Source organism: Hippocampus comes, unplaced genomic scaffold (genome assembly GCF_001891065.2).
Source record: "Hippocampus comes isolate QL1 unplaced genomic scaffold, H_comes_QL1_v1.1 scaffold68, whole genome shotgun sequence".
Taxonomy (NCBI): domain Eukaryota; kingdom Metazoa; phylum Chordata; class Actinopteri; order Syngnathiformes; family Syngnathidae; genus Hippocampus; species Hippocampus comes.
The window spans coordinates 4336312-4348111 of NW_017805625.1; the positions used below are offsets into that span (position 1 = coordinate 4336312).

Consider the following 11800-nt stretch of genomic DNA (forward strand, 5'->3'; position numbering starts at 1 on the left):
AGCTTTCGTCCTTTGACAAAAAATGGTAAACACTGAGAGTTAAAGGGCTACAAGTTGATTGGAGCCCCTAGTCTAAAAAACATAAATTGCATTTTTTTTTTCTTGTGGGGGCAGCACTTCATCACGGTGAATGCAGCCTACACCGTCACCGAGTCTAGTATGTGCTGCCTATTAGAAGCGAATATTGTTAGCTGTTGCTAGTAACACTGGGGAACACAATTTTTGTTGAGTTGGCTCAGACAACTTTGGCTGCAGTAATCCAAAATTCATAGTTTTCTTAAACGGAATAAATGTTACAAGCTTTGAAAACTAACAAATCAGGATAAAATGAAATAGAATTTAGAGCGGTATGCTCCTGGTCACAAGATTAAGAGAAAAGTCAGTTTTCTGTTGGTAGATATTGATAGTACTGACCTAATGGGAGCTGCACACACCTCTCATCACACTGTCTCAATTGTGACTGCACAAACAAGTTACTATGCTGTAGATGAATCCAATCATAATAAAATGGTAAGTCTTACCACAGCTAATCGGTGGAATTTTAAGTGGTAAGGTGTGGAGAAAAAAAAACAAAAAACAACTTTATGTGCTTATAAAAAAATAACTGGCTGCAGTTTTGTGAATCAGCATGCCAATTTGTGTTTTAATCATCATAAACATCTAATTCAACAGATTAAAAAAAAAAAAGTTCCTCAGTGCAATCTGTGGATCGATGGAGACCGACTAAACAAACATCTAGCAATGTGCAAAGAAAAGAAAGTGAAGACTCACATACTTGAGATAAAAAGCTAGCCTGGCTTTACACATTGGGCTCACCTGTCACCGCAAGTTCCCGCACTGCACAGGTGTATAGCCTGGCCGGAGTCCATGAGCAGCCTTATCCGTTTAATTAGCAAAGACATATTTCAATGAACAGGGGATGAGCGATAGGCTCAATATCTGACAAGCTTTCGGCATAACACCGCAGTTGAAGTCAATGACCTTTGAAAGCGCCATTCCTTTATGTGCTGGAATGCGGGGGCTTCAAATGTGAAAAGCATGATGAAGAAGGGGAAACGAACATTTCGTCAAGCACCCGTTTTCTTCTATGAGAAAGTGTTGGACTCACCTGTTAGCAATAAGACCCGCGCTCCAGTCCAGAAAAGGCCTTCTTCGACATTCCGCAGATTCTGCTGCAGCAGGGGGCTAAACGTCAACTGACGTCCACACTAACATTTGCTCTTCATCTTCTTCCTCTTCAATCGGACAAGCGTGCAAACGCAGGAGTGGTCTGAGCACATGCACTCAATCTTGATGAGAAGCGGACAGACTGCCAGTGATTACACAAGCCACATCGACCTCATGATGCTTTGGCAAGTGGCATACAGACAATACCCTTTCTTCACAGAAACTTCAAGCATATGTGAAGAATTGGGACGCGGCTCAAGATGTAATTAATCAATTACGATTTCACTTAAGGCTCCGAAATTGCCCGAGAATCTTCCTCTTTACCTTTATCTTATGGAGGCAGTTTGGACAATGCTGTCGTTCCTGCCTTTGTAGGAACACCCCTGAACGACCAATGGTAGCAAAAAGGAGAAACTGAACTGGAAATGGAAAGGATCTGGCTGCTCAGTACATTAAAAAGAATAGAGATTTTTGGTTGCTGTTGTTTACTGCACTTTCTATCCAATGAATACTTGCAACAGCTTCGGCTTGGAAGAAATGAATTCACTTTCCTTCGTGTATTTCCGAAAGGAAAATAGTGTTGAAATGACTTAACCATCAACTTGGGAGATTACACTGTAGTTTTATCTAAGTTGTGAACAGCGCAGGGGAAACATTGTATATATATATTAAAAAAAAAAAGTGACATTAATTTGGATTGTATGTCCTTTTATCCATAACCGTAAATATACTGCACCTCACCCCTCCTTGCGTTCCCCCTAGTGAGCAATTTTTTTTTCTCCTTATTATTTCATGATATTCCTCCTTAACTCTTTCTCCGCCCACTCTCCAACCGGGCTGCAGATGCTGAACCTGGCCTTCATTCCAAAACAGCAGGAGGTCAAGTCTCAGAGCTCATTAACACACCATATTACCTCCCACACCCAAACTGCATTTCATTGGTGTAAACACACACACACACACACACACACACGCACACACACACACACACACACACACACACACACACACACGCACACACGCGCACGCACACAAAGAGATGCAATAGAATCCTCTTTAGTCACTTTATTAAATATACATCGAGTGGCCCAAGCAGGGCAACAGTGGACATAAGTGGTGGAGTCACATTAGGAGAGCAACACGAAACAGATGCTTATGTGGTGAATCCGCCCGCATCCTCCTTAATCCTTCACTGCTGGTCCTGAGAGGAAACAGAAATCGTGTAGCCTGAGGTGTGCATGTGAGAAGAGCCCTCAACACGAACACCTCCTCACACCGTACGCTCACCTTTACCACGCGGCCATGAATCAAGTACGACGACCTGAAGTCATTCTGGCAGTTGGAGTAGCCCATGCCCAAACCCAAACCTGCACCAAACGAGACAGGCAATGTGCGTCCTGCGGGGGGAGAACAAAACCAGTCATTCATCACCCAAATGAGGAGAGCCTGGTTCTCTTTACGCTGATGACTTACGTTTAAAGAGAAGGACAGAGAAGACGATCCCAACGCCCAGGCCAGTTACTCCGAAAAGAGAAGAAAAATAGACGGCATAAACAACTCAACTGCAAGGGCTCAATTCAAGCACCGAGGTGCCGTGATTATGTTCGATCTAGTCACAAAGTGTCTGGCGCAGTGGATAAAAAAGAGACGTCCTAAAAAGGTTGACCGGATTGGGAATTATACACCTTTCTGAACAGACCGGGAACATTTTTTTCCTTTTTTTAAGAAGCACAATGTTGTTCAACCAACATCAAAAAGCTTTTTTTTCCAATTTATTTTTTGATTGTCATGAAACACCTCCAATTTTTTTTTTTTTTTTTTTTTTTTGGTGCACCAGCGCAAAAGTGAGGTGCACGCAAAATTTCTACTGCATCGCATGCAACACATCAGTTTTACAGGTTGACATGTTTTGGGTTTTTTTTAACACAAAATGACTGCCTGTCTTTTTAAGTAAAGTGACAATTGATTAACTGACAATTTGGTCATCGTAAAGTTCTTTATTTGAACCACAATTCCAGGTAACGTATTAAAAAGTATTGGTGCTTGAAGTGCTCTGTGTCAGCTTGCGTGGCAGCTTGATGGAACACTCTAAACTGTACTGAGGTATGATTGTTAGCACGGATGGATGTTTGTCTTACATGTGTCCTGCGATTGGCTGGCAACCGGTTCAGGGTGTCCCCCCACCTACTGCACGAAGACAGCTGGGATGGGCTCCAGCACCACCCCCGCGACCTTCGTGAGGATAGAGCGGATCGGAAAATGGATGGATGAAATTTTAAAAATGTAAGCATAACCGACTTAAGTCTCTGTTCACATAAATTACACTTCAGCAAATATTAAACATTTTGGTACACAGGTATAGAGAGTCACTAATACCTTCCTCTCCCAATGGTCGCACCGGTGCAACGTCTGTTTTTTTTGGGGGGGGTGGAGGGGCGTACCATTGATAAATGAGGTTGCTCGGGCACCCAAGTTGGTCTGTGTCTAGAACCCTGTCTCTAATGAAAACACAAACGGCAAGATGTGAGGAACAGGAAGGCAACATTGTAAGCACAAAACACTGAAAAAGGTGCCAAAGGAGTATGCGGGAGTTGAGGCAGAGGCCAGGTCAAAAGGCTGAACATGAAAGTGAAGGAATAGAGCGCTGAGGTGTAGCCATGAAAACCAGTGGCAGCCCATCTAGCACAGAAAACATACAAAAAAAAAAAAAAGAGCCATTTTGGCCCATCTCGAATCTTAATTGGATTCAGAGAGCTATGCGGCATGAGCAATGTTCTTCAACCAGAACCCTTAGACTGTTTTCGATTACACAGTTTTACAAAAGTCAAACAATAAAAGATCATCTTCATTATCAGTCCAGATCAACGTGACCATATGCATCCTTTTCATACAAATATTTTGCTCAACTTAAGGCTCCATGTTTGCTTCGACCTTGCGCTCGCTTTGCTCTTGTGCCAAGCGCTGATTTTCATATAAATGCTCGTTGGAAAATATGAGAGCAAATCAACATGTCCCTTTGAATCAGCTTGTCTTCGTCTGGCTATAATGAAAAGATTTGTGCCGCAACAAAAAAATATACAAGCCGCTGGCCTGAAAATCCTCACCAGGTTCACAGTACCCTATTGTTAGATATTTGTTTACCCTCTCAAAATTCCATCAATAAGATGTTCATTTTCCACCACGGGAATTCGGTTTAACTAACATCGAAGGCAATCACTCTCGGAGAAGGAACAAAAACTGACGTTAGGAATTCCGTTTTTTTTTTGGTAACGTGGCAACTTGTCGCTAAATTAACGCTAGCCACATCCGACAATATTTTTGAAAGTTACCTAAGATGCGCCATCTTAACCAACGCCATTAGCAGCGCACATGCTACAGCGTTGCTCAGACCGCGAGAGGCACTTTCGCGCAGCTGGCAGTTTGCAAGAGTGAGCTCAAAGAATGCAGATGTTTTTCTCCCGGCAAGAAGCAAATTTTATTGTGCCGATGGTGGCGTCACGCAGAGTCAAGTGGATTGTTTGCCAGTCTAAGTATTTCACCATTTTTCATTTGTCCCAGGGCACACTGCACTTGTTCTACTGTCTCGGCCGAGCCGGACGTGAAACTAGTTTGGCGTCATTTATGAGTACGAAACTAATGGGACGTCCAAGAGATTTGACCTCGAGTCGTTCCAGAGTTGAGAAGGAGTTTATAAAAGCCCTCTCATCCAGAAAGTATGAATGATTCATTCTTTGAATATACGCAGCATTCAAGATGAAGGAGTAAATTCCCTTTGAAAAATAAGCTTGTAATTCATTCCTCATTGAACACAATTTTTTAGAATATGTGGTATAATACGTCATTGAAAACATTGATTCTCAAAAGATACTCATGATTTTCACTAAATTTGTTGGCACGCGAGGAGCGCTGTGTGCCATGTTCATATGTGGGTAAATTCTAAAGATTCATAGAAAATAAGATATAGTGACGGCTCCTCTAAAATTGTTTCTGTCAAGTTCTATTATTATTATTATTAATCAAAAGGCCAAGGAAACGACATTTCAGTCGAACAAAATAAACAGAAAACTGTTCCTGCGGTCAAAGCAGAACTTTCCTCACTTACACACTGTACAGGGCCTTGATTTTGTCATTAAGATTTGTTGTATCATTATCACAATGTGAACAATAATGTAAAATATTTCCTGGCCCCTCCACAGAAATGCATGAGTTCAAGCTGTACCACTTCACAACTTTTCTTCGAAATCGGTCCTGCTAATGTCAAACAAAAGAGCGATCAGCATGACCCTGACCTGCAGAGCGGAGGCAATCACAGACAGCAGTACACTCTTCAAGCCAGTGCTCTAAGTGCACTTTAAAGGCAACAACAAGCCAGATGCTATTGTCTCTAGTGGACAGGAAGTATGCATGTGATTCATATTAGATTAGGGCTGCACTGTATGGGGTTTGCTGTGGCCTTGAACAAATGAATGAGGTATACTGTAGTTAGATTTTAATTGCATCCAGTGTCAACTGAGGTTAGTTGCACAGTGCTTCTCCGTGAGGACACTTGGAGCAAGTACCATCTGGAGGAAGACTCCCATTTGAGTGCTGGACCTGATGCAAATAGCGCACATGTACTTCATTTACGGTGCAAGGTTGTTAAAAAATGTGCATTTCAAATTAAACTGACATCAGACATATGGGAGACTTTGCCAATCAGTTTTTCTCTCCCTAAAAAAAGAAACGCCGGCATTATTTAAAATGTCAATTTCATGGCAAATCAGACATGGCTTGATCAGAGAGGATCACTTATTAGTATTGTATGAAGTGGGATGAAGTCTGTCCTTGCTACTTTTCGATATTTCATCTGAATTGGGTTGCCTTACAAGCCAACACATGAACCTCACTCGTATACTGATTAATAATGTGCGTATTCTTGAATTTCGACCTGCCGTAAGAATTTCGGCGAATGCATTTCTGTCAAATTGACCTCAGTTAAATGTCAATCACGGACGCAGTGGTCAACTCAATGTCCTACTAAAGGGCGTCATTTCATGATTTCTGCATTCGCTAAACCACTAATTATTTCCATGCTAACTAAAATGCAAAATATTTTTACAATAAAGTCACGTTTACGAAATGTTAAAACAGATAATTACCAGTTTTCACTGCGGTGTCTGCCAAGCAGCGGTCCCACTTCGGTCCAAGTTCTTGCGCCATGTATCCTGCTCGCCAAGATTCCAAATCTCGAGATGGTTTGAAAAAAAGGTCACTTGGCCATCACCTCACTTTACAGGACTGCACTTTTTAGCCTACATTAACGCCACAGATTTATTCTTTGGATTGAATTTAGACCGAATTTCTTGTCGAATATGTATTTAAATAACTGTATTTATTATTATTTATTTTTTAATTGCAAGAACTCTGGTGTTTATACGTGTACACCAAATGTAATACTTTTTGTACAATGCACTGTTGTGTTTTTGTCTTCTCCATTCCTGTTACTCTCTTTCAATATATTTTATGAGGAGCTTTCAAGGACAATCTAAAGGTAAGCTTATCCTCTACTGGTTGTAGCCTCTTTTATTTTTTTAATTGCAAGAACTCTGGTGTGTATACGTGTACTGTACACCAAATGTAATACTTTTTTGTACAATGCACTGTTGTGTTTTTGTCTTATCCATTCCTGTTACTCCCTTTCAATATATTTTATCAGGAGCTTTCAAGGACAATGTAAAGGTAAGCTTATCCTCTACTGGTTGTATGTAGCCTCAACAAGGCTCAGTGTACAATCTGTTATATACATTCTAGACTTTCTGATGGCTTTTGCTGTGTATGTGAAAAGTATAGACTGCCTAAACCACAGGTGTCAAACTCAAGCCACAGGGCCAGATCCGGCCATGTCATTTTATGTGGCCTGCGATAGCAAATCATGTGCGTCAACTTGGTAAAATCTGTCCTGAAATATCAAATTGTCATGCTTGATAAATAATGTTGAGATTTTGCAATAATTTTCTTACCCTGTTTACACTCACTTGAACAATAATCAAACTATTGTAGTTGACCTGACTGATTCCATAACTAGGAATTCATTAATTTGTTGTGTACAAGTAACAATGCGATGAGACGTTTTTTGTGGTTTCAATGTAAGACCTAACTCCAAAGTGGCCCAAGACAAAAAAAAAAGAGTAATCAAAGACCTAATACAGTATCACACTGAGAGTAAAACAACTGCATAAAGCCTGTTTTGAAATCGACATTGGAAATGATGATAAAAGGGCCTCTCACACTGTATGACAGTGTATATTTATAAAACTAATGAGACATTTGGATTCTACCTCCAAAACTGCCATAGAAAATGTTCTTACGCTTTTTTATTTGATACTATTATTATTTTCATTCTTATTATTTAAGGCAGTAGTGTAGTGTATGGGTGTTAAACTTCGATGAGGGTGTCTGTTCAAAACAACAAAAGTCATAAATGAAATATTTCAAAAGTGTTTCCGACTTTGAGCTCCCGACTCTGAAAGGCTCGTGAAGAAGTCTCGTGAAAAAGTCTCGACTCTGCAGGAAGAATGTCAATGCAGTGTGAGAAAGTAACCGCACAGCCCAAGTGCACCACTCCTCTCTTGCCATACTTGGCAATGCCTTTCTTGCTTTGTCGCTATTGGTTGGAACGGAGAAGGCCCCGAGTGACCCGGACACGCAACCGAGGCCCGTTTACTGACTGCAGCCTCTCCTTCCTGTAAGACCGGTTGAGGAAGTGAATTTCGCTGACAGGGCTGGGTTCACTGAGGGAGAGGCGAACAAAACATCTTCCGCGGGGGCCAGAAAAAAAAAAAACAAGAAAGCGAGAAGAGCGTTTTGACAAACCACTCGAAGGCTATAAGGCGTACAGTCACCGGTGATATTGTGCCTCCCCCTGCACAGCTGAGAACGCCGCAGACATGGTAAGGGTCGCGCGGTTGGACCTGGAGCGAGCGAGCGTGAGGGGGAAGACTTTTGCTGGGGCTAGTGGCTAACTAACAGCTATTGGTGCTAGGTGAGGCTAAGCTAACGCTAGCAGGAGCTACCAGCTGCTAGCTGCTAGTAACCTGATAGGAACAGCTGGAGTTGGTCGAAGAGTTGACAATAAGTTACATACGCTTTATTTACCGCTGCGATTAATTTAGACGTACCGTGAAACAAAATACATTTTAATGTTTGGCCAAACGAACAGCAGCTTCCTCCAGCTAGTTTGTTAGCTAGCTGTTAGCTTAGCTGGGGTGCCCCGTAGGCGTAAAGTTAGCACAGGATGTTTTGGATTTGACACGAGTTAGTGAAATGGATTTGAGTGGAGTCCCGATATAACACACGCGCAGAACTCAGCTCACTACTCGTGTACCACCCACGTACACGCAGGTTAAAATAGCCCAACGTGGTGCCCGTTGCTATATTAAGACTGGCTGCTCCCAACATTCGCTATCATGACAAGCTGGCTGTCAGTCTCAAGTGGTCATTCTACAAGTTAGTCTGGTTAGTTTGTTCTCAGTTTTCTTATTTTGCTTACCTTGAAGAAAGCCAGCGTCTCAAAACAATGCTTTTGTTGTTGTTGACCTCGAATGCAGTGTGCCCATGTTTCAAACAAATGACAGTAAGAGCCATTGAATTTCTTATTTGGTTGGCAGTAGTTGATCTCTTAACTTTTCCTGCAGCTTCTTCTCCAAAGGACTTTGGCTTTGCAACCAAAAATGTCAACTAGTTTCTGGAGTGATTCTAGTCCACATCCTGACGAATGTTGAAGTGCCTTTGAGCAATACACCAAACCAACCACCCCTGCCCAATCTTTCACAACCCTTTCACTCTGGACATCATTCCTTGCATTCTTGTTCGTGTGCGATCTGGTTCTGTGTGCAATGTTTTTTTTTTACAGAATTTACAGAAGAGTGTTTGTGAATTTCCCCCTTATGAAATCAATAAGGGGGGAAATTAATGAAAGTCCTGAACTGTCATTCCCCAAAGTTTACACTTCTATGTGGTCTTAAATGTCTTCTTTCCGAAATGGTACAAGCAGCTGTCCCTTCTCCCCAGTCGCCCGCTCTCCCCGGCCTCACTTCATCCATCCTGCTGGCTCAGCTCCCCCTCTGACCCCAGAGTTGTTGCTCCGAGCTAGTGTTTACTCGAAGACGGGAGCACTGCTAAACACAACGTCAAAGGAGGCGCAGGTGTCTGATGGAGCAGCCTGACGCATCGGCTGAGTGCGATTTTTAAGACGAGGCGAAAAGAAACATTGCAGTAAATTTGACATGACCTTGAAACAAGTGTTTTGTTTAGGGTCGTCTTTGATGAAAATGTTTACAGGAAGCTGGACGAAAGTCAGTGAATTGCGTTTGAATGGTTATAAGAGTCCATCTGTTGCAATGGCACGCTTCTATATCTACTCTCTTTCTAGACGTTACATTTAATGTATTGGGTGCACTGAAGCTAGGGATTGCCAACCGACATTTACTTATCTACGATGAAGAACATTGATTTGTTCATTTTTTTCAAATATAAGGTTTAATGGGATGGCTGTCACATGCTCTGAACTCCAGTTCCAATGCAGGTGTTGAACAGAATAATGCTACGTGGTGGTCTGCATGGAAGTCGTGCGACTTCACACAGATGCTTCGTTAGACCCACCGCAAATCAAGCGTCATGACCTTGCGTAACCGAACCGTCGCAGATGGGGCGGGTTTCTGCAACTAGTTTTCGTTAGTGGCACCGTCTGCCTCAAGTCTTGCTGCAGTTTGAAATTTGAATCACAGGTTAACGGCATCGCAACATTACAGGCGTAACGGCCAATCAAAAATTACTATAAACATTTCCAGTTGTGAAGTGAGTTCCAGACAGCTGCTTTCAAGTCATACTTTGTAGTATATACAGTATATTGTGTTTTACAGTTAAAAAAAAAAAAAAGCGAAGCGTGGCGAGTCCCGGTCGGGAAAGTGCATGAGAGCCTTCACACCAAAAGTTACTTAAGGAATCTTAAGCAAAAGAACTCGTTAAGTCAAAATTGGAGGAAACACTTGTATGAAAACCACTTCAAGACCAAAAATATTAAGCATTCAAATGAAAGCGTAAGTACAGTGGTAACGACACATCCCTCCTTCTAATGTGTTCATTCTTATATCGCTGTGCAAACCAGTTAATTGTTGGCCGTTTGCAATCTTAAAACATGTATCACGACAGCAAATTTCAGTTCAGTAAGCATCAGGATCAACTCTGGGCCTGTGTTGGGTCTTTTTAGTTGCACTTATTCCAAAAGATGAACTTCAATCATGTATAATGTCTCGCACGACATCAGCATATCACGTGAGACATCCACTCACAGAAGCTCAGTTCATCACTCAAAAAAAAAAAAAGAGAGAGAAAAAGTGCTGTGTTAATCAGATTTTTTTTTTTTTTTTTTTTTTTTTTTTTTTTTTTGTGACCCCGGGGCTTAACGCATTCCCCAGCGTTTCGTGTCGTGGCTGGTCTGCCCTGTTTTCCACTGCATATTTAAGGAAGAGAATCCCCCCTGGGAGAGACTTTGCTGTGTACTCCTCTGTTCTCACTTCCAGTCTTAATAGACACTTTTCATTCTGACCTCAGATCTTGGGTTGTCGCTCTTGAATCATTTTAGAATTGATTATCCCCACAACTCTTCAAGCGGCTATTCAAGTCATCGCAGTCCCCTTTTGTTTACATTTCCAACTTTCGCACGCCTTAACATGATTTCTAGTCGGCTTGTACAAACCTGATGTAACTAAACACATCAGTCCAGGCGCCATTGTTTTTTTCCACTTCCACTACCCATATTTGTTAATGAATTACAGTCGTGTGGTCATCGATCCGCACGGCTGACTTCCCTGCAGGAAGTGTAAGCTCGATTCCCACTGTGACCGGAGGTGTAAAGGGGAGTGTGAATGGTCGTCAGTGTCTAGTGAGCGGAGGTGGTCCGATGCTGTCCAAGGGACTGTTAGATGGCTGTGAACATTATTCATTCATTTTGCCTGTGGCGCAAACAAAAGACAGTCTTCAAAATGACTACATTGGAATGATTACACTGAAATCTTCACTAAGATAAACATGAAAGACGAACTGTGTGCTGCCTCACCAATCGTCGTTTATAGCCAATCGTAACCGCTTTTATTCATGTCGCAAGTAAGCAAACGCATAAGAAAATACACATCTGCAACAAAGACCAACGTGACCTAATAAGGAGTGGACTCTACACCTTATTCCTTAAACTAGTCAAACTACTATTTGCATCTTCATCAAAAAATTGTTGCACTAAACAAAAAAAAAAAAACTAGACTCCTTCATCACACTAAATATCAACAATGAAGGCTGGATGGAGTGCTTGTGAAGACTGAACTTGCTAATTCATATTTTACTAGGACAATGCTCAATAGGTATCGTTTCAACTGTTTTGATTTGCATCTTCGTTAAAAAATTGTTGCGCTAAACAAAAAAAAAAGTAGACTCCTTCATCACACTTTTTTTTTTTTTTTTTAATATCAACAATGAAGGCTGGACCACACTGAAGGAGTGCTTGTGAAGACTCAACTTGCTAATTCATATTTTACTAGGACAATGCTCACGTGACAAGATGTGAGTGCGATTCATGCTGAAGCTGGAGATGTTCTGAGTG

General features: G+C 41.7%; 2 protein-coding genes across 3 annotated transcripts in view; one reads left to right on the top strand and one right to left on the bottom strand.

The window, feature by feature from the left end:
* Positions 1–2207: 2207 nt before the first annotated feature.
* LOC109522496 (MICOS complex subunit Mic10-like) lies at positions 2208–6422 on the bottom strand. The gene is made up of 4 exons (XM_019881119.1): positions 6306–6422; positions 2641–2688; positions 2455–2564; positions 2208–2368 (listed from the first exon to the last, which is right to left on the bottom strand). The coding sequence occupies exons 1-4, from the start codon at positions 6364–6366 to the stop codon at positions 2357–2359; spliced, it is 231 nt and encodes a 76-aa protein (XP_019736678.1). The 5' UTR covers positions 6367–6422; the 3' UTR covers positions 2208–2356.
* Positions 6423–7865: 1443 nt separating this feature from the next.
* The window catches only part of capzb (capping actin protein of muscle Z-line subunit beta), a 10812-nt gene continuing 6877 nt past the window's right edge, over positions 7866–11800 (top strand). Inside the window, exon 1 of one of the 2 annotated variants that reach the window (XM_019881116.1) lies at positions 7866–8096. In XM_019881116.1, the coding sequence (XP_019736675.1) occupies positions 8094–8096 (3 nt within the window). In that variant the 5' untranslated portion in view covers positions 7866–8093. The remainder of the gene's footprint in view (positions 8097–11800) is intronic. The other variant, XM_019881117.1, reaches the window with a different exon arrangement.